General features: G+C 39.7%; 1 protein-coding gene across 4 annotated transcripts in view; it reads right to left on the bottom strand.

Moving 5' to 3' along the window:
• dennd2b (DENN domain containing 2B) overlaps positions 1-23,457 on the bottom strand; it is a 53,318-nt gene extending 29,861 nt beyond the window's left edge. Inside the window, exons 1-4 of one of the 4 annotated variants that reach the window (XM_034217944.1) lie at positions 23,351-23,457; positions 9,170-9,292; positions 1,830-3,083; positions 364-509 (exon numbers count right to left, since the gene is read on the bottom strand). In XM_034217944.1, coding sequence (XP_034073835.1) covers positions 364-509; positions 1,830-3,083; positions 9,170-9,267 — 1,498 coding nt within the window. In that variant the 5' untranslated portion in view covers positions 9,268-9,292; positions 23,351-23,457. Of the gene's footprint in view, positions 1-363; positions 510-1,829; positions 3,084-8,933; positions 9,150-9,169; positions 9,293-17,978; positions 18,245-23,350 lie in introns of those variants that run through there. The other 3 variants (XM_034217948.1, XM_034217938.1, XM_034217954.1) reach the window with 3 other exon arrangements.
• Positions 23,458-23,634: the final 177 nt, after the last annotated feature.

Raw genomic sequence — 23,634 nt, forward strand, 5'->3', positions numbered from 1 at the left:
TATCCTAACTATCTTATTACAATGTGCAAAGCTGCATGGGCACATCACTTTTACTAAAACATCTGACTACTGTCTTTTAAGGCCAAAATCCCATGAATTCCTAAACATGAGTTGCATCATATTGCGTTATGAAAACCAGCAAATATTCACATTCAAGAAGCTGAAAACAATCCAAAAAAGTGACTTGATTCATTTAATTTTCTATCAAATTATCTGTTGATCAACTAATGGATTAATGGATTCATCATATCAGCTCTAAACTGAACCAAAGGGTGACCGGGGTAAGACAGAAGCCAGTGAGCGATCAGGGGACCTGAAATTCCTCTCTCCTGTTTTTTAAAGCAAGTGAACCAGCGTGCTTACCTACTATGTCCTCATAAGTATTCTCCTCTAAAGTGCTTTTAGCAGTGGGTTGAGTCCGCGTGCCTGTGGTTGCTGTGCCGTTCTCTGTCGGTGAGGATGGATATGAAGATGGCAAACTCGTAGCATCCTCTGACTCACACGACTCTCTGGGAAGAAATGAAGAATATCAGAACAGAACAGACCAGCACAGGGATAGCTGTTATATATTTGCGCACACAAAATGACTAGGAGGAAGGTGGAGACAGATAAGTGTAAACTGAAACAGTCCAGACGATGTTAAAAATAGTCCAGAAGGACGGTTTCACTTCTCCTCCTCTTGCCAACCAGGAACAGAGAAAGTCAAACCCTTTGACTTATCCCTCAAAAACTGAAATGAGGAGAAACTTATAATATACCAAAAAAAGGTGCAATCACAAGGAACTTCCTGATAAATTACATAGAAACATGCAGATATATTACACTTCCTGCTGTCTGTCTGCACAGTTTAAGGTTCCCATCACATGTCACAAGGCACTAAACAGGAACTGTGCTACATTAGTGCAGGGATCTACAGTATGGTCATGTCGCGCCATCAACAGCTTGTGGCTTTTAAACTTGGTCTGAAATTGCTGGAGCCACAGGAATGTTAAACACAGAGTCCAAGGGATGAACATTTATGGATTCAACCCCATTTTACATAGGGGCAATCTGGGGAGGCCCCACCCTCTGATTCTGAGAGCCCTATGTTCAGAAGAAAACAAGACCAGGCTACAGGACCCAAGATTCAGCTAATATTTAAACAACAAAGCGGCATAATAATCAATAATCCAATGATGACTTTTGTAGTTGAGTAATTTTTCCGTTTGAATATATACTGTGGATCAGATAGGAGTGAAAATTAGCAAATATGTTTTATTGATCCAGGAAGAATCTAAAAGTTTTGATGGTATTTAAAATAAATCCGTTATTTGATCCTTATCTAGTAGGATATACTTTATGATACAAATGTGATCGTCGGTTTGATAACATTAGAAAAGCTAGGGTGACAAAAACTCAATGCTCTAACAAAACTCTTGTTTTCTTCAATGGTCTGTTGTGAAACATAACTTATTCAACAATGATCTATATTTCATGTCCTTACTAAAAACAAACCACCACAACCAGACACACTGATGTGTTTCTTACAAGAGCAGCAAAGCTAACACTTAGTCAGAGCATCCAATAGAGATACATTGATCCATCTTTTTCTCTCCGAAGCTGTATGTAGAACGTTACAATCCATCAATAGAGCTCCTTTTCTCCCCAATTCAAAGTTTGTTTGACTCACTGGTTGGAAATTGTTTCATGTTAATTAACATAAGAACAAAGATTGCTTTTTGGAAGAAATACTGAGTTGGTGTTCGTGGTCAAACACTACATTTCACAATGACATTCACAAGGAAACTGCATTTAATAAGCTACAGACAGAAGCACACAGATGTTCTCACCTGTCCTGTGGTCTCCCTGGGGTGCTGCCCTCAATCTTTACTGGTCTTGTTACACCGGGTGCTGGAGTCGAGGGCAGAGGTGGGGGAGGCTCAGAGGCTCCGTTTGGAGGTAGTCCATTGGCGGGCGACACATTTTTCTGGTCCCGTTTGGCGTCATACTCAAAAGTGCGTTTGGGTTTAGGTAAGGGGTTGACCGGTGTGCCCACAGAGGTCTGCTGGCTCGGGGGTTCTGGGCTCTCAGACCTGGTGGAGCACACACTAAACCTTTGTCTGAGTTTTGAGAGCTTATCAGACACCAAAACAGCATCTGGTTCAGTGGCCACTGAGCATATGCTGCTGCGCTTACTGGTGCATGTACTGTCCAAGTCGTCACCTATCACAAAAGACTTCTGTCTCGTCTTGTCTGGAGCATAGCAATTACTCAGATAGCGTGGAGGGGATGGGCTGGGGTTCTCCTTCATGGCTTGCTCTATCTTTTGTATCCTGTTGAGGACCGCTGATGTCTCCTTCCGAGCAGACAGCGAGCGTATAAATGTTCCTGAGGAGTCTGTCTTGCTTATCCTTTTCTGGAAGCGACCTAGGCAGTCTTTGTCTGAAACTCCTTCCTCTTCCTCGGTGTAGGAGCATTCAGAGTAAGCTGAGCTCATCCTGCGGACCCCCTTAAAGTCAAAAGTTTTCTCGCTGCAGGGAGAAGCGAGCAGGCTGGGGCAGCCCTCACTGCCCCCTACACGCTCCCCTCCTCTTTTATCTAAACACAAGCTCATCCTAGGCAGACTCACCCTCCTGTACTCCCATGCTGAGATCTTTTTCCGTATTGTGTCGGGGGGGACACCTGCTACTGTGCGGGTGAGAGAGAGGGTGCGCTTGTGGCTTTGGTTGGTGGAAGGTCCCAGTGACAGCGTGCTACAACTCAGGGGCCGGCCATTATATCCATCTTCTGGAGAGAGTTCCCCTTTTTGCTCCTTCTGCTCCTGACTTTCCTGGCAAGACTTGGTTTGGCCTGGAGGTTTATAAATAGAGAGCCTGTTGTCCAGGCAGCTGATGCTCTTTGACTTGATGAGACGCCCTTGGAACTCAGCGTCACCTTTGAGAGAGGCAGCGCTGCCCAAGGTAGCGGTCTTCCAGCCAGTACGTACCAGGAACCTGCCGTCAGTCCGGACGTACCTACTCTGCTTCTCCCCGTCGCCCAGGAGAGGCTGCTGGCCCGGCCCCTGACTGGCAGCGAGAACAGGACACGGTGACGTAGACTGGCACCTGAAAGCAGACAAAGGAAGGTGTGAATAAACAATGTAAGCATTAAAGTGTTTCTCTGGGATTTAAAAAAAGCATTTAAATAAAAAAATTAAGAAAAGGGAGCTGCCAATAAATCCACTCAACCCTGCAGCTTTAAAAAGTACCAGAGAGTTGATGGTGAACAGATGGGAGAAAACTGATGAGCTGAATCAGCTGAAAACTCTGAATTCATTTCCCAGATCAAAGACAGAATGAAAACTTGAGCCACTTATTAAATACAACCACAGGAAAGTTTTCAGTCTTTGGCTGAGTGAAAATAAAATAAAAGCCAAAGGAAATAAAGACATTAAATTAAAAAAACATTAAAATGCCACTGTGGATTTTTCCACATATCCAAAAAATCTTAAAAGAGAGTCACTGCGGACCTCCCACAGAAAGCAGTGTGCCGAGAAAGATTTATTGCAGCAGTCTCACCTGTAAAATTCTCACTGCTCCACTCTGGTCCTCAGAGCCTTGGTACTAGGTGATACAGTTGCTGTATGCTCACTGCTGACTATACCACACACACACACACACACACACACACACACACACACTTTCTCACGGTGCTCAGCTCCTTCAGGATTTCAAGAGAAAGACTAACTTTCCCTGTAGATTCCCGACTCATGGTGTTTCAGGAGCCTTGTCATAACTTGGAAGCTTGCTAAGTCTTGCGAAAGTGAAGTGTGAGGAGATCTGATGTCACAGCCATGGCTAGAATAACAAGTGCTATGGGAGGAGGAAGCTGAGGGCTGTGATCCAACAATGCAGGTTGGGACAGATCTGGCTTCACACCTACCTGCCCTTCCCTGGTTTCAGCCTCCTGCTCCAGGGTGGGAGACTTTTTTTTTTACAACAGCTAGGAACCTGTAAGCTGCAAGAATTATGGAGTCATCTTATCTTACTCTCCCTGAAGAAATATGAGTTTCTGAGACGACGACTCATGTCTGGAAGTTTTTACTGCAGGAGGGTAATACTATGAAGTCAAAGGAACAGATTTAAAAGCCCACATTACTTTGGAAACTGAACGGATATATCACTGACCAGGACTTTCTTCCAGCTTGGTTAAAAAGGAATAAATCAATGTGATACTGTAACTATGAGGCGTTTAATATTTGTTTACGCTACTGCAAAATACTGTAGCAGTGGTGAAACATTTTTCAGGCAATGACTAAAAGACACCACCCCTAACAAATAAAACATAAATGGACCTGAACTTTAATTTGTCCTCAATCAAACAACAACCAAAGCATTTTCTCTTCATTAAACTCTTCATTAAATCTTTGTTTCATGAGCTGTTTTTTAGAAAATGATATTGAATGCGCAGAGGGGACCCTGCTTTCTCTGCTGCCCCCCTAAACTGTGGAACGACCTGCCCTTACTAATCAGACAGGCTCCCACACTGTCTGTTTTTAAATCCCGTCTTAAAGGTCCCATGTCATGGCCATTTCTACTGATCATAATTCCGTTGTTGAGGTCTACTAAAATAGATTTATACTTTGCAATTTTCCAAACTCACATTGGTTTCTCATACAGCATCTCTGTAAAGTATGTGTATTCACCGGTATTCACTCTCTGTCCTAAACGGCTTGTTGGAGCTCCTGCTTACTGTGAGCTGGCTTACTGGTGTGGTTTCCGGGTCGGCGATACAGCGAGACAGCGCAAAACTCCTCCTGAGCACACACAAACACTCACAGCCGAAGTAAAAACAATAAGTGTGGCTTGATATTGAGTAAGAAAAAGGTTTATAAACAGAGTTGGGTGTAACGCGTTACTTTTACAATTTAGTAATCACACTACAGTTACTAACATTGCCCCGACACGCGTTACTTCGTTACTTTTATAAAATAATCACACTCACTGACAGACTAGAGGGGTTTCCGCCGCAGGTTTATATACATGTAGGCCTATGTAATCTGCGCGATTTGCGAGACCACATCTCCACGTGCAGTGCTGCATAAACATGGCTGAGTCTTTTCATCTGTAAACTCCCTCAACGGGGCCGCTCGCTCTCTTTTGTTGATCGCCCTCTCACGGGTGAACAGTTCAATGTCCCGCTTCATTGTAGGAATTCTGTCTCTACCACTTTAGTTTGACCATCTCTGTTACTAAGTTATGGAATACTAAATACATAAGTAATTAGATACCTTACCGTTACTAAGCTCATAAAGAATGATAAGAATAATGCGTCTTGAACTGGTTTCATTAATTAGTGTCTTGACGTTTCACAGACTGTTAGTTTGTTGTGGTAGGCTGGTAGCCTATTTTAGAGCATATAAAAAGAAAGACTTGTGTTATGTCTTCCTTAAAGCAATAGTAATTGGGGGTGCAAGTGGAGTCTCGCAGAGGCAAAACTGTGGCGCGCACACTGTAGGTGCGCCGCAGTCTGCGTGATCTGCCTGTAGGGAGGGGCGGGCCGGCCCTGCGAGTAAAGTAACGAGTAAAGTAACGAGTAAAGTAACGAGTTACTTTATGTAGAGAGTAACGAAGTAGTGTAATATATTACTTTTTTTTAAAGTAATATGTAATATGCAATATATTACTTTTTTTTAGTAACGACCCCATCTCTGTTTATAACGCTGTGAGAATGGGTCTGCGGAGAGCATTTCTCCGCGATCCCAACTTGTCTATTACCAACCAGGGAGCTCTATGCAAGTCAATGGGACTCCCTGCTAGTTGAAAATGTACACTACAGGTCCCCACCCCTCCTGGTGTGTGAGGAGCTCCGCGGATTGGTCCATTTTGGTTCAGGGAACCGCATGACGTCATGCGGTTCCCGGAAGAAACAAATGGAAAAATAGAAATCTCCAACGAGGCGTTCTGGGGCAGCATACACAGGTATTTTCTGTGTTAGAGTTGTACTCGCTACAGGGTGTACTTTGAGGGTTTTTGACTCTTCAGACCGTTTACATGCATAAAAACCTTCATAACACACAAGGGACGGGTAGTAACCAGAAAAGCATGACATGGGCCCTTTAAAACCCACCTTTTCTCCTTAGCATTCGTAAACATTAGCAAGTACATTGTTGCTTTTATTTGCTTTCAGTGGTCTATTGGTTTTACTATATGGTTGTTGTTTTTTTGTTGTGTTTTTAATAGTTACGTTTATTCTGGTTTGTTTTGTGTTCGTATCTTTTATGTGATTTTATACTTATTTTTATGTTTTGTGAGCTGAGCTGTGTGATTTTATATTTGATGTATCTCTCTGTACAGCACTTTGGTCTGGAGGTTTTAAAATGCTATATAAATAAAGTTGGATTGGATTGGATTGAATGGTAGATTTGTAAAAAAAAAAAACATAAACAGATTTTCTTATTATCTGAATGAATTAAGCTCTGATTATTATTGTAAATATAAACCAACTTGAGCTTGGAAAGAGTTCAAAACAAACTCAAATCTCAGGTGAAATTAGGTATCAGAGTTTCATATTTAAAACCTCACACCAAGTCAAACTTAGTTTTAATGAAGAAAACATTTTATGAGCACAATCTGATATTAACCTGCAGTCCAACACATGAGATGTTGCACTGCTGCAGCAGAGGCTTATTATAATTTCTCTAGCAATTTAAAATTGTTCTGGTTGCCAATAAACCCCTGCCAAGGATAAGGCCACAGAGAGAGTCTCTCAAGCTTAGTATCAATGGGAGTGTTTTAGAAGCAACAAGACCAAACACTCATTATATCTACTCTTATGCCAATAACATTACAGTGTATTGAGTTAATCGAAGCAATTTTCATTTTGGCTCTTTGGTTTGATGGCCTCTGGGCTTGAAAACACTGTAGACAGGATTCACCACTGTCTCCAGGGCTCATACATGATTTCACTTATGTGACAATTAACAAATAATAAAATAAAAAAGATTCAGACTGGCCTTATGTTGTGCTATGTGGCGATATTTCTCAAAGAGACATTTTATATAATTAGGACACCCCATACAAGTGACTTAATATGTACTTTATTTAGACGTTATGTATGTAGGCGTGTAGACATACAAAATTACTATATATTATCTCCTTTTTGTGTAGACTATATCAGTGGATATTAATGTGTTGTTTATCCTTTCACATAGCAGCATACTTTATCAACTGCAAAAGCAAAATCATCCATCAAATAATACAGATATTACAATGGTATGGCCTAATTAGCTATGAGTTCCACTTTTGTTGTCAATACATATGTAGGCTGCAGTACAAAGACCTCTCGATTAGACACAAAAATTAAAATATGTGCAGAATGTTTGTCTATTTTTGGTTTGGGGGACTTTAAGGGGGGTTCTGGTGGTTTGCATCATGCTTGTAAAAATAAGTCCGGTTCAGTGAGCCTCAGCTGGGCGGGCCACACAGACAGTACTGTACAAAGAGCTGCATGCCAGTCTCAACCTGGCCTCTGGCTCTGGCTCTCACTCCAGCTCACCACAGGCCACTTCCTGTTCCTGACCAGGATGGAGGCAGCAGACTGCTAACACAAACAGCACTTATACTATAATAGTTCAAAAACGTTATCATCCATCAGCACTTGCTTATGCATGATCATAGATAAAACTCTAATCCAGCACACATTTAATTCATGAGTTTTATTTGCTTTCATATCAGTAAAGATACATTCAGTGCATTTCTAGCTAAATAAAACACTGCAAATAAGTCTTATTCCTCTCTCTCTGTCAAAGCCTTGTCAGCATGTTTCGTGTCGCCAAAACACCTCACTGGATTGCTTTGTAGATGATCTTTGAGGTGCAGGACATTCATTTAAATGATTCCCTCACAGAAGATCAAAGAAATAGAATAGAATAGAATAGAGAGATAGAATGGTCACACATGCAGAGCACACACAGTGATATTTGTTCTCTGCATTTAACCCATTCTAGTACCAGGAGTCTAGTAGCAGTGGGCAGCTATTGTACAGCGCCCGGGGAGCAATGGGAGTGTGGGGGGGGGGTGTCCGGTGCCTTGCTCAAGGACACCACGGCAAGGCAGGAAGTAATAGTGCACACCCTACGTTCTTTTGTTTTGCCTTGCATTGTTATTTTCCACCATGTTATTACATGTTGCCATGAAGGCCATTGAGGATTCGTGTTTGGTGTAGGTGTAATTTGCCCTAGAAATGACTCCCTGGTTGATGTCATAGTTTAGGGGAATGCATTGTGTAGCACTTTTCCAATTGCATTCATCAAAAGAGGCTGAAGTGTTAGAGGAAGGCAACCAACAGTAGAAAGCTTTCTACTGCTAGCTACTGCATTTAGTGTTTCCCTCACATTTACATTCAAGGGTACAATGGGGAAAATAACGAATGTGCACATTTAAAAGTAAATTAAAGTCATTCATTTAAATAATGATATCAATATTATGATTTACATTAGTGCCGTTTGCCAGTGGTATTAATATACACAGCAAGCAATGGCAGAAACCAGCTGCCACATGGTACTCTAATGTTATGCTGTGCAAGAATAATTGTCCTATATGTGTTAACTGCACCATAACTGCCTCATTAGTACAGATAATTATGAAGGAATGAATAAGAAATACTCGGTCAAAAAGTAACATTACTATATATTGTAATACAAATAGCAGCATCGTGGCCAACAATCATAATGTGACAGTGTAAAAACAAACTACATTTCACAGTTTTGAAGATCAATGATAATGTTACCTGCTTTATGTTAGATGGGTTCAGTCTGTCTGTACCTAAACACTCTGGTTAAACTAAATGGACAGCATGATCAATTGTAAGAAGGAATAGTCTAGATATCACATATCTTTCCTAGTTTGTTTTCTCCCTCAGTGGGGCACTGTCAGCTCTCAACATGCTAACACAAGCTTCAGCTCTCTACTCACAGCTCAGACTTAGATGGGGCCCTCGTCCAGGATACAGGATCGTACTTGCAAAATCTTTGAAAGTCTTATCATGAGAGACAATCCTCTGTAGTTTTTTCCCATGAGAAAAGAAAATTGCCTATTACCAATCATTGATGAAAAAAGAAAATGAATTATCTAAGTAAAGCACTTCTCTGTCAGTCAGATTGACTCCCTGAACCCATGTGACAGGAGTGAAAGTGTACAAATCATCTCACCCCGATGTCCTGGATGTCACTGACCTGTCGGGGATGTCCCGGGGAGCTTTAACCCCTCCGGCACGAGGCACAGCCTTCGAACTCTTGTTGGCAGTCATGTTGGTCCTCGAACGTCCCACTCACCTGGAGAACAAACGAATGAGGAATAATTATTAAAAAAAGAAGCTTCCAGATATTTTAATTAAGAAAAAAACATGAATTTATATTACCGGAAAAAAAAAATACTCTAAGGAATTGTTGGAGTGTTAGTTACAGCTTTTACCAAACTAGAGGGGCACTCAGAGAGAACAGACCCTCACCAAGGCCATTTCCATATGTGAAAAATAATGCATGTATCCACACTGTGACTCTGATCCAGTCAAATGTAGAGCTTCTTCAGGCTTTCACCATGCTACACCCTTCCTTAATTTAATTAAAATTGGGACAGTTGTTTTTTCCGTAATCCAACTGACTAAGAAACTAACTAAACCTTAACAAATAGAGATACATATTTAATGGGATTGGGCTTATTAATGTTGGTCTACCAATAAAGAGTCCATGATAAGCCCTTTAGTTGATAATAGCTTGACGTTAAAAAAAATGTAACACTCCCATGTCTAAAATGGACTTTTCTGAATCAGAGATTAAAAGAAGAGAAGAGTTGAAAGGTAGTATTGGCCTTGAAAACTTTTCAACAGCATGTAAAAACATTTTTGTCAGAGCAGCTCCAGTGCTTCAAGCTGTTTTTCCTTCACTTCATAAATGGCTCTTTTCACATCAAACAACACAGAACAACATCAGCAGCTCAAAGGACAATATTTAAACTTGATTTGATCATAGCCAGAGAGGAAATTTGAAAAGAGAGACCTTATTCATGTGGCTGCTATCTTGATCAAATATATTTTTGGGGGGCTTAACCTGCCTTCCACATGATCAGTGGTAAACCCGCTCTGCGCTGGCTGTGCCACATTTCCTACAGGGAAAACAGTGATGCTCATCTTGCTGTCTATTTTTGTCTGTTGTTTGGATCGTTATAAGTGAAGCACTTTGGGCCGCATGTTCACAAAAGGAGCTATATAAATAAAGTTGAGTAAATGGCATCAGGAGAAAGGGGAATTTTAATTGTCCAGTTAAATGTCTGAGGAGACATTTAGGTTTGTTAGTAATTTTGCAGCCCCTTAGTGTTTCTTCTGGATTAATTAATAAAGGTCACCACGATGAATCATTGTGCGTCTGGCACTGCAATTCAGAGCAACATGTTAACAAGACAGCAGTCCTGCCACCTTCAGGTAGCTGTAAGTTTATAAGTTTGTAAACTAATAAACTTACTTTTCTTTAAATGTCTCCACATTACTAATGAGTCTGGCGACTGAGAAATAGTTCAAAAAGAAAGTTCTCAATGCTCTGACATCGGGCTGTGCAGACAGTTTTGGATTGATTTGCCATAGGTGGTTATAATCCAACTGTGAGATGTCTGCCTGTTGTTCTTAATAAGGGACTGTGGATCAGTGTCATTTAGCATGCTCTATTTAACACTATGAAAAGTCCTCACAACAGGCTAAACTGTGAAGACATCTGGCTTATAATAAACATTTCCTGGACTTAATCTGCAATTAGACCAGCAGTTAGTTAAACTGTTGGCCATTGCCCCTGAAAATCTGATTTAAAATGCAGCAATGACCCTTCAAGATGGCTCAGAGCGATTGTTCTGGTGCGTAAAGAGGTCAAATGGAGATCCCTAGAGACCAGAGGTGGAGGATGGGAGGGTGTTTGGCAGCATGGCTTGTTTACAGGAAGTTGTTGTATGAAGAAGCCAGCCAACCAGTAGTGAAGCTGATTCCTATAGAGACAGATGAGGAGAGGAGGGAGCATTCTTGCTGTCAGCTATTTCCTGTAACTGTGGACCTAGCTGAGAGGACGGGCATGCATCATTATATTCATCAAAGGATGACGTTGTCCTATCCTGCTTAGATGTTTTCATGAAAAACATTGTACAGTGCATTTTTACAGAGAGAATGGCACAGAATAGCACATAATCACTGGGTCTTTCTCATTTCTGGGAAGCAGATATTACTGCAGGATTTCAACATTTAACAGTGTGTCGGTGACTCAGAGAGACAGAGATACTTATCAAGCAACATACATTTTTCTCCATAATCAGAAAATGTTCAAGTGTTTTCATACATTTAGTTGTCACATTTGGGACGAGGACTACTGTTTGTATTTAAGACTTTTGGTTCACTAAGAAACGTGAAAACACACTTTTTGGAATCCACATGGAAATACATTATTCTTACATGATTTAATGACATAAGAAAACTAATGGAAACAACTAAATGGATATTGAGACAAAATCTGCTTAACAATCTTAAACATGAATCAATATTAGACACAATTGTTCTACTTGCATAACATTCAAACAATCTCTGATTAATACTTTAAATATTCTTGGTTTTTGGAAGTTAGATTCAATATTCTCGTCCTTATTGAACACAAGAAGCTTCTGTCATTTCAATTTGTATCGACTAAGGAAAACATTTAAAGATTAGCTGCCAGATGCGAAGATTTTAAATTGTGTCAGTTCTACACAATTTACATATATTAAGCAATACTTCTTTGTATGAATTCATCACTTTGGATTTTTTTAACTGGGAAAACTACAATCAGAGAAATGGTTCACAGAGTCCCTAGATGGACTTTGCAGAGTAAACAACGAGGCGTTAGCCAACTGACTTCCTGAGGTCTGATACCATCTCCCTACACAAAATCACTGCCCGTAAACAACCACTTCTAAGAAAGCTCTAGAGTACCTTTAAAGTGCATTCAACCACATTCAAGACCATTTTCTCTTGAGACTTAAGAGCCAAAGGCAAGCTAACGGTCAACAGCGAGAAGTCAACCGCTCCGTGCTGATTTCTTCAATCAGGGTCGTGATGGCAGCCATGACATTGTTACGTAGTAAAAATGTGAGGAAGCGCACAATTAGACATGAATGTATGTGGGCACAGTTCAGCGCAAGGGCATTACTGAGGAAAGTTTCTGTTTTTACCAAATACAACATATTCACTTGAGAAAAGCCTAAAATGTTTCTCAATAAGAATACGTTGCCAAATAGGTATGCGTGATACACAATATCTCATAGGATGAAAACATTTGAGTTGTAGAATTTAGAGATCTTCAATAGTTCTCACTGGTTAAGATGATATACAATCATGTAAAACACAAATGAAGAGAATGGTTAGGAATAAAGGAAAGGAAAATATGGATGATTGATTTGAGAGGAATATAAAGGACGCATCTCTTCCACAGCAACAAGAGCATTTTCATGGGACAGGACTACAAAAATGTCTCCATAGTGCTTGAATAAAATATGAATTTGTATTCATACGTCCTTGAGAGGGAGGTGTGTTTAAAAAGTGAGTCTTTTATCAGCTATGTGCGTGTTTGTTTGTGTGTGTTAGTGTGTTGCTGTGAAAGAGATAGACTACCAGGTAAAATATCTTTCAGAAGAGAGCTCTCTCCCCTCGTCCTTGGGCCTGTCACATTTGACAGATCATCTGATACACAGTTCTCTCCCATTCATGCAGGAATGCACTAATATTTTCTCTATTCATCAGACCTGCGGCTCCATTCAAAATATTGGAGAACGTTTTTGGAGGGTGAGGGGCAGCAACACCTGGACCAGATGCCAAGAGATTGTTTTTCATTCAAAAGAAACTACACTCAAATATGCACTCGCTCAGCAGCTGGCACTTGATGTTCAGACTATGAGAGCATGGCACGGGTTCATGTAACAATTTCAGGACATCACAGTTCAGTTTAGTCTTTGTTTGTCCTGAAACACACAGCAGCCGACACAACAGTGTCCACAAACAAAGGTTAATCCTGTGTCTAGCTGCTCTGCTTTTCTGGCTGAACTAGTCCCCGTTTTCTGCTGATCAGCAACCTGACGTCAAGGTTTTGGAAGAACACCGCAGACCTTACAGGCAGCCAAGACAAAATGGGTAAAGGAAGAGTAAAAATGTCTGCAAATTCTCCTCTCTTTCCGGACGTCACAAATCACTGGCAGGCATGATCCCACACACTCATCCACGCCATTGTTTCAGTATCTACAGAAAGACCAGTTCTGTCCACCAGGGACAAAAAGACACTTGAGCCGGTTGAGTTGGATCTTGTTAAACAGAGCATTGTGGGAGTTCAGCTGCATAAAGGGAATAGAGATGTTGATGCTCAAGCCAGGATAATACAGTCTACATAAAAGCATTCCCAACACACCCAAACTGTTCACGTGATGTGTTCACACAAACAACCTTGTATTGCAGGACAAATATGAATAGAAAAGCAGATGATACTCTGGATTGAAACTCTGTACACTACTCGCTGTCTCTGGATAGCAGTTTAAGGCTAAATCAGCCCTAATGTGTCTATGTAAAAGAAAACACCAAGGTTGATGCTACTGGCAGTTGCACATACTGTAGCAGTAGGGCTGCTCGATTATGGCAAAAATCATAATCTCGATTATTTGGGTCAATAATCACGATTATTAAAAACGATTATCCATTATCCACTTTGAAAACATCCATTTATTGAAAACAGACTCCTATCGTATTGAACAGTATGTTTTTAACAGTTGATTACCGTTAACTTTAAGTATAATTCAACTGAAAAACCAATAAAAAATTATAATAAAAAATAAATAATCGTTTTATTTAGATTATGTTGTTTTCATAATCGTTGCAAGCCAAAATCGTAATTGCGATTAAAATACGATTAATTGAGCAGCCCTACATAGCAGTACATGTATATTATTACCCTGATACTCTACCACAAGGTCCGCCATGCTCTGTGGAACAGGTGGAACCAATTCTTGGAATCTTTTTTTATCTCCTTTTTAAGCCATTTCAGATTTTTTTCCGGGATCATCATGGCCTATTTTCTTTTTCTGGCAAAGAGGAAAAACCCTTCTGTGTAACCTAGATATGAGCATGCACAGCTGCAGAGTCAGGCATGTGGAAAACAAGCTTAAATCCATCTGAGCGGCAGCAGGGGGGCTCGTGTCAGAGCGCTGACCTCTGAAACACAGTCTTTGACTTTTCCAAGGACATGAAGTAGATTACGGGTATTCTTGTTTGCTTCTGTTTTAAAGTTAGAGTTAATAAGTTAATAACTTCTGCATCACCTGCCTTGCACTCATGTTATCAACCATTTCGATATGTGTCAATGTATTTGAGCTACAGAGGGTTAGAAAGTTAAGCTAAAACGTTGCTATGCTTTGTTGTGTGGTGTTATTCATAAGTATTTTTAAGAAATCAGCAGAACATAACAACAGGTATGTAAATGTTCTCAAGACAGTGCAAATAAATAAAAAAGTGGGAAGTAGAACTGCAATGTCATCATTAGATGTTCCATGTAAGCAGCTGATAAGATCTTACAAGCAGCCATTTGTTTCCTTTTACCATAGAGATGATGTTTCCCTAATGATCTATTGTGTTATTCAGACTTTCTGAAGCACACATTTAAAAAGCTAAGAAAATAAATGACCGGAAACTCACCTTACAATATTATCTGGCTTACAAAACTCAGATTAGTTACTGGGAGTGATCTCGAAATCTTACAGTTGTGTTCCAAGATAACGTCACTAGAAATGTTCTACAAAGTAAAGGCTATCTACTTAGGATTTACAAATTGCAAGATCACTGAATAATGATTTATTCTGAATATCAACAGCTTTTGACCAAATAAAGGATGTACTAACAACACTGACAGTGTTTGTTTGAAACTGTATTCAGACATTAAAGCTGATAGTGAACTGCTGGTATCAGATCAGCCAAATGTGAGAATTCATGAATCAATGAAGGCATGGTATCATACAGATCCCAATGATGCATTGCAACTCACTGTACTGTATGTCAAGTGCACAATAGAGAGCTTGTAATAGTGGGAAATTCACAAGATTACTCCGAGTCCTCGAGTTAATTATTACAGAACAGCAAACCTAAAGAAAAGTCAATAAAGAGATGCCACCTGTTTGAGCGAAGGTAACCCAATAACATTATAGAGTACAATCTATGGCAAGTAGTGTTAAACAAAGTAAGAGGCTGTACATTTAGGATGATAAATCTGGGATGGATAGGTGTCATGCAAGTGTTTAGCAGCCTTTGTCAGCAAAGGCAGACAACAAGGCAAACTAAGGGACAGTTTCATGTTTCATCAGGAAGCACAGTCAAACAAGTCTGGGAAGAAACACCAAAATCAAAATACACAACAGCCTGCATTACAAATCAAACTGACAAATCTAAAACAGGTTTGATACATATTCTTCTCACTGACGACTGTGCTACAAAACTAATACAAAGTGAGGCTTTTAAGTTACAAATATACCGTAACTGCAGGATGGATGGGAATGGGAAATGAAAGGTGAATCTAGATTATCATTTTTCTCAGCGGTTGGGTAGCTTCAGTTGAGCACGGGTGGGATTTTCTAGAGACCTGAACAACACTCAACTGAGAATAAATAATAGAAATTCTATCTCTACTGCCCCCGAAAAAAAAGGTCACTAGTTTCTTCAGAGCTCTGCTATGGCCAACAGTAACAGACTCTTAGGCTGCATGTGTTAAAGTGTCTGAGTGTGAAGTGAAGTACTGATGAACAGCTAGCATTAACCAAGAGCCACTTCAATAAAGGTTAAAAACCGCTGAATGTCCAGCTGCACGTCTTAATAGTTGAGCGATGAAAGAGGAGGAAGGATGTGGGAATTATTTATCTACTTTATTGAATCGCTGTCAACACCGAAAACATAAAAAAGATAGAAATTGCATCTAGTGTCATGTCAAATACATATTTTATTAATAAGAAAATCAACACTACTTGTTGCTGCAGACTAACTCCTTGAGAGCTACTGTTTTACACAAGTACGCAGAAGTACATTTAGAACAAGAGGTGTATTATTATGAGATAAAATATTCTATTGTGTTCCTTGTGCAAAGAGGCATTGTTGTCAAGGGCTGCATACTATATTGTTTGAGCATCGACAGTGAGGTGAATATTGAGATTGTGTGAATGTGTGCTATAGTCACATCGAAGAACGTGCAAAGTCCAATACAGCTAGTTACTGTAACATGTCATGCTAGAACTTTTTGATGCTTGATACAAAAGGAGAACATGCACAGTTCTTATTTTTACATGACTAATCTATATAACGAGAGGTCTGTCTGATAGAAAAAACTAACTATTTCTGGAAACACAAAGGAAGATTTTGATAGCAAAGAAAACAACATAAGTTTAATAGAATTATTGACGCTACAGAAAGGATGATGTTGACCAAAAACAGGTACTTTGTAGTTGTTGTTTCAAATATTGTGCAGCCCTAGTTATTCAGTTTTTAAAATCTTCAGCATATTGCACCAATACAGTACTCTCTGGATTTCCTGAGGTGAATCACTTTCACTGTGACTACAACAGTCCTTTCAAAAGTGTCTGGTAATAGGCAAGGCTCACTCCTGTTTAACTGAAAGGAGAACACAGAAGAATTTCCTCAATAGTCCTGTGTTGACAGTCCCATCCAGGGAGAGGGGAAGGTCATTGTTTGATCTGCACAATAGAAATAATTTAAGGGGAAAAAAGAGTGCTAAAAAAAGCCAGTCATGTCTCTGGGGTTTGTATAAGATTGTACAAGATAAGATCATCAAGAAAACTCAGTAATTCAGGGTAAACACAGCTTTAAAGTTTTCCTGGTTTAAACTACAAAGCGCTTAGTGAGAGCCTGCATTTTCCAGTGTTACTCAAAGGTGTCAATACTTTAATAATTTGGTGTTTTAGGATTTTAAAATCTCAGCCAGGATATAGATTTGCACCAAATGCACATAGACAATTGTGTGTTGCATGAATTTGATTTGTTTGTCATCCAAGTAAGTGAGGAGTTCATAAGAAAGAAAAGCAAATAAAAAATAAATAAAAGGCACATCTGTCAGTTTTGGTAAATCATTCAAATATTCCAAATCCATATCTGCACCAATAATCACTTGATGCCCATTACCTAAACATACACCAAATGTCAATGTAATTTCCTACTAAGTTTACATGTTAAAAAAACTCAAGTTCAATTGATAACTCTTACTTATGAGGCAGTATGGGAGGAATGTAGAGGAAAAAAGTGCAATACTGATGTAAAAATAAGTATGACCATGTGAATATTCCCTTTATAAGTGCATTACAACTTTCCAGTTGTACATGGTTTGTTCAGGATGTCATATACAGTACATAGGTCTGCACTATGTACAGTAGCCTAAACACTGCATTAACAAAGGAAACTGCATCTGTGAAACCGACAAAATCTGTTTGAACTATGTCCATAATCAATAAAGACAAAACACACAGCAGACCACACATTACGTTAACACATTAAGTTTCATGTGGCTTTTATATACCAGAAAGAAAGTCCAAACTACAGCAAAAAAGGACACAGTGAGGTCAGTGGTCTGGAGTCCTGCACTGTTTCTGCTTATCTGCTCTGCTGGTTTTGCTTTTTGGATGTTTTTTGGACAAAAACGTTGACTAATTACAATCCAAGTGACTGCCTGTATCCGCTCGGATATTTTTCTTCATTCAAATTCTGAAAAAGTCTGGTGTTTTAGCCTGTTTACTGCACTTCATCGTTTAAACATCTCAATGACCAAATATGGTCACATGGGGATTAGGACAACATTTAAACGCACCTTGCATCTTTGTAACAACAACTTGTATGTGTTTTCGGACGCTTGTTTTCGGTAGCGTGTACCGGTTTACTACCGCTAGATAAAAGTTTGACCAAAAAAGAAAGGCGGCTTTTACCTCGTAGTTTCTCCTCATATCCATGGCTGCTGACATTTTGAGTTTATAATCCCCTTTGCGACGCTAAAATCCCGTTCGTCTAGCGTTGAAAAACGTTGGCTGGTTTTGCCGTATACCTGCCCTTCTCATAAACTCCGATGTATGTCTTTCCAACCAAAACCGACAAAAAAAACTCCTGCCTCCCCTCTCACAGCCTGCTGCAGAGGAAGGCAGGACTTGTTACCATGCAAACGGGTTGTTTGCCCCCCACTTTTCTCTGGATTTGGCCCCCTGCCCTCCTCAGACAGGCATTCAGGCTCTCTCCCTTGTTTATTGTCACCGTGGGGCCAAGGAGGAGTGTGGATGAATATTCACGAGTTGAAGGGGCTGCTGATGCTGAAACCCATGTTGCCAGCATTGCAACACATTGTCCTCCACACTGGCCCATAGGAATATATTTCGAACCACACACAAAGATATCTTTCATTGGTCACGTGAATGTGCTGCAAGCAGCCCAGAGACCAGAGGTGGAAAACTTCACCCAGTATTATTATCAGTATCAGTAGCCTAAATAACACAATGCTCATCAAAAGTAAAAGCACTAATAATGCAGAGTTCAATTTTTTAATCTAAATATATATAGGCCTTTCAATTTATTATGATACCCAATTACATTGTGTTTGTCAGTATCCATCTCCACATAAGTTTACACAAATGTCCCTGATGAACACCATCTTACAAACTGGGTAACCGTGGCTCTACTGGGAAAAATCTGTGTACACACTCTTTTTACTTCTAAGTTATAAAAGCACGCCTGCAATTACTGTTTAGCGCTGTAGGTGCCAGCAAAGATAACAAAACGCATCATTGTGCAGTAGAATGGCACCTCTCAGTGTTATATCATTGTAGATTAGGCCTACATTATCTGAGCAATATTTTATGTTGTAACTGGAACACACAAAGCTTTCGTATATAATTTACTGATCAAATGTTTTGTATTCCAAGTTTTTTTTAAAGCAAATACACCCATAAACTACAAATACATCCTAACCCTGATACAGTGATTATACAGGTGTACCTTTACGTCAGTGTGGTTTAAAGTGCAAAGAGCACACACCTAGCAGGAGATTTAGCCTGGTAGTATAGCTTTTTCTGTGACATATAAATAATCTATATTAACATTTCAGCATATTTGAATTAAGAAAATGGGAAACTTAGCCAATCCATGGTCATTTTAGAGGACAGCGTTCCTATTGTCGGTTCTACAAATGCAGATGCAAGGGCACATCCCTTTAGAAAGCCTGATTCAATGGGGGAAATCCTGCGGAAAAAAGTTTCTATTCCAGCATTGGAAAAAAACTGCCTGACAACATCGGCAACGAGTTTCAGAGAGGGATGTTGCAACGAGCTTAAAACAAAAAATGTGTTTGTTATACAGTAAACTTTACGATTATAAATATGAATATGCCCATATTTTCACGTTCTTGCATTTTTTGCCTTTTCCAGAAAACTGCCTAGCCCAGCTATAAGTGACTAACTACAGTAATTTCCACTGTTACATAACTGAACATATTCTAAAGTATATCCAATGTGGATTGTTGCTCAGAGCTGAACCACAGGTCCAAACTTGAGGTGACCACAAAAATGAAAATATTCACCCAAAATGTAATACCCCCCCCCGGTTTGAGTTAACTCCAACCAAATTAAACCGAGCTTCTGGAGCATTCAGCGAAAAACAAAGAGAAACTTTGTTATGTTAGCTTGAGTAATTCATCTCCGACTATGTGCTGTGTATGCTCATTTTGGACACATTTCCACAAATACCTTAAAACATTATACCAGATGACAAGATGAGAAAGCCACATGCATTTCAAACATGTGCAGTTTGCTTCTCAGTGGTCAAGTGCTTGCTAACCATTTCAATGTATTCAGCTGTTCACAATAACATATAAGTAAGGTACGTTTATTTACAGTATAGAGCACCTCTCTATGAAATATGACAAAATCATATTACATTTCTAAGAAACCCGATTGAATCGCTTTCAACAAAAGGATTTTTTACGACTTATGTTCAGATACATGTAAATACAACTTTTGTAATCTGATGTATGACAACTTTGAGCTTTATCAAAATCAAAAAGTATCTGTTGTGTTGTGTGCTGGACAAATATAAATTGATATAAATTGTCAGGTACTCTTTATCCCAGATTAAAACCAACTACACCAAAGGGTAAAAACATTTAACATCTAGAGTTCCTGATGCTGATGAATATTGTATATTAGAGTTAAAAGCTCCAGAACAAGCAAGTAAGTGAACCCTGATAGGAAAATAAAGTAGGTAGGGTAATGTTAGTTTCAACTGTTAACTGAAGTGACTGAAGTAAAAGTTTAATCGGGCGAAAAACAAGTGTGCTCCTTGGAAATCTGGTTGAGTCTTTCCGGACTAATGAAGTTGCAGCTATGACCTCATGTTTACCGCTATTGATCGGTTTCTTACATTAATTACTTACAGAACAAATATACTATTCCACATTGCTAACTGATGTTGCTGACAAACAAAAATGCAAGCTTGACATGTCAAATAATGTCTTTACTTTAAATTATAAACTCCTAAAAGAGCCTCATAAAGAGCCTCCTATTCACAATACATTTTAATCCACTTGCCATTCATGGTTATCTTTATAGGCTGCTGCAAGCAACATCTTTACACCAAATGTGCAAGCATGACCCATCCATAAACCCTCTCCTTTCAGTCTCTTGAGGTGTCTTATCATCCCACAGACTTGAGAACAGAGGAAGTCACAAAACCCAGACATCCGTCATCACAGTTCATCTCATCCAGTCAGCAGGAAGCCTATAGCTCTGCCACTGTGCAGCTTTTCTCGGAGACCCGCTCAAAACCTTTTCAAGGTCTCGTAAAAGATTGTCCTTCCTGAAAAGACTGCAAGTCCTCACTGTCTGAGCAAAACAGACGGAGGCAGTGACTCCTCTTTGTGGGATGTTTTACCAGAATGTAACACAAGTTTGTACTCTCATGAAATTCATTGTTTCCATGGATCGCAGTGCCATCTGTATTTGTCATTAAAAAGCCACATCCTCTTCTAGCGTGGGAGCATCAAACAACATTTAAAGTTCAGTAAAACAAAGTTAACATGCATGTGCTCACATACATTCACCATGAAATCCGTACACCCTTGACGCTCCACTGTTGCATGCCAGTCTCCAAATAATATACAGAAAGTCTCAGGATTGACTGCAGAGCTCTTATGCTGTAAATCTTTCTTCCCACTCTTATGATTATACACCTGCTTAAGCCAGAGAGTCAAGGGGAATGAATGTTTATTTTCTCAAATAAAATCCCTAAATGTTATGTGTGTTTGTAAAGGATTCACTGTGAATCCCAAATCCTAAAACATTCAAGGGGGATTATTTCACAGCTCTGTGGGGATTTTCCCACCTACACCTCAGATTCTTTCCCTCAGCTTCTGGATGGTCACATGGTTTGAGGGGTCGAGGGAAGTATGGACATATTAAAGCTATTTGTGAATATATTTGGTGAAATAAATACCATATCGGCTGTCAGAAACAGACCCGAGGCAGCTCTTAAACTCCAGGATTAAGTTGAAGCTGACACTCAACACTTCTGACAGCACTGACAGAGAAGACTTGCAAGTGTCTTACTCATAGTATATGAATGTAGCTACATCCGTGTTTTTATATTTGCATGCAGTACATGTGACAGTTGCTTCTCTGTGGTTGCTCTGGAAGAATGACAAGGAATGTAAACTGTTTGATTATTCATATTTTCAAGAGTTTACAGCCTCAGGCACATTTCAAACCAGTTTTGACTGTTTGAAGTATATGCCCAATGGAGAGGATAGAAAATAATACTGAAATAATAGTGACTACCTACCTTGGGTGTATTTGTTGGCAACTCGTGTGCTGTTATTAATACTGTGAACTCACTATCTTTTTGACACAGTGTGTACCATCACACTAAGTGAAAGTAATGTATAATTACTTCATTAGTTTATTTGTTTATATATAATTTAGAATCAGTAAGATTTTTCTATATCAATTTGATACTGCTTAATTTTGTATTGTATAATAATTCTCAGGTTACATTTTTGTATTATTATGTTACACATTCGAAATAGATCTAATCAAATTAAATCAAAACTAGTTTAAAATGACAAGCCAGTTCAGCCTTTGATTATAACTCTGAAAACCAGAGGTTTCATTGTTGTCTCAATAAAAAGTATCACCATTGTGTATACAATGTTTTTGAATAACTGCAGCTGCAGATTCACAGCATACTGTGCTACTGAGGAGCAAAGTTTAGTACAAACAAGGACAGTCTGTTATCTCATGGCATTTTTGCGTTTCTACGGTTTCTACCCCACAGCAGCAGCTACAGCATCAGTCTGACTACAGCCTCAGAAACCTTGAAGGCAAATGTAGCGTAATGGTGATATGTTTCCTGTGTGTGTGTGTGTGTGTGTGTGTGTGTGTGTGTGTGTGTGTGTGTGTGTGTGTGTGTGTGTGTGTGTGTGTGTGTGTGTGTGTGTGTGTGTGTGTGTGTGTGTGTGTGTGTGTGTGTGTGTGTGTGTGTGTGTGTGTGCGTGGTAGTGTGTGTGGGTGTGTGTGTGCGGTAGGTGTGTGGGTGGGTAGGTGTGTGTGGTGTAGTGTGTGTGTGTGTGTTGTGTGTGTGTGTGTGTGTGTGTGTGTGTGTGTGTGTGTGTGTGTGTGTGTGTGTGTGTGGATGTGTGTGTGTGTGTGTGGTGTGTGTGTGTGTGTGTGTGTGTGTGTGTGTGTTGTGTGTGTGTGTGTGTGTGTGTGTGTGTGTGTGTGTGTGTGTGTGGTGTGTGTGTGGGTCGGTGTGTGGGTGTGTGTGTGGGGTCGGTGTGTGTACAGTCTGTTTTTAGGTTGGGTTTGGCTAAATGTCTCAGTTGAACTGAAACGTGTTGGGACATGAAGGAAAAGGTAAACACAGGTGAGTGTATTAACAGTGTCTAATGAGTGCAACAGACATTAGTTATTATCTGTGGGATCAAATTCATAGGATGAGGCGCCCCCTGTAGGCTAACTAACGCAAATGCAGCACTTATACTGAGAAAAAAGACTTTTCCCTCTGAACGTCAAAGCAGTGGATAAAGACAGTTTCACAGCAACATCGATCAAAGTCAGCGTGTATGAATAACTTAATATTGGTCATGTTAATCATGCCATCACTACAAAACACTTTGTAACACAAACAACTTATCTTTTTTCATCAACTCTCTTGTCTCTCTAAAGATGCTACACATACTAAAAGTTAGATATAAAGGTAAAAAAGTCGTTATTTTTCTACACCTTCAACATTTGTGACACATGAAGTGAAACAAACTGCTTACCTGTGTGTGTGTGTTGCAGTGTTTGCTCAAAGATCCATTCTTTAGCAGAGAGCCTGTGTCGCTTTCTGTCTGTCTGTCTGAAAACTGATTTTTTTTCCTCCTCCGTGTAACTGAGGAGAAGGAAAAAGGGAAAAGTGGACTGCACAGGAAATGATGACGCAGCTGTATAAAAATCATTTAGGCAGAATACAAATATGCTGAAGATTGTGAGACATTTTCAGAAAATAAATGGAGTACAATTTTAGTTCTCACCAGATTTAATTGAAGAGTTTAACTGCCCATTT

Source organism: Gymnodraco acuticeps, unplaced genomic scaffold (assembly GCF_902827175.1).
Source record: "Gymnodraco acuticeps unplaced genomic scaffold, fGymAcu1.1, whole genome shotgun sequence".
NCBI classification, from domain to species: Eukaryota; Metazoa; Chordata; class Actinopteri; order Perciformes; family Bathydraconidae; genus Gymnodraco; species Gymnodraco acuticeps.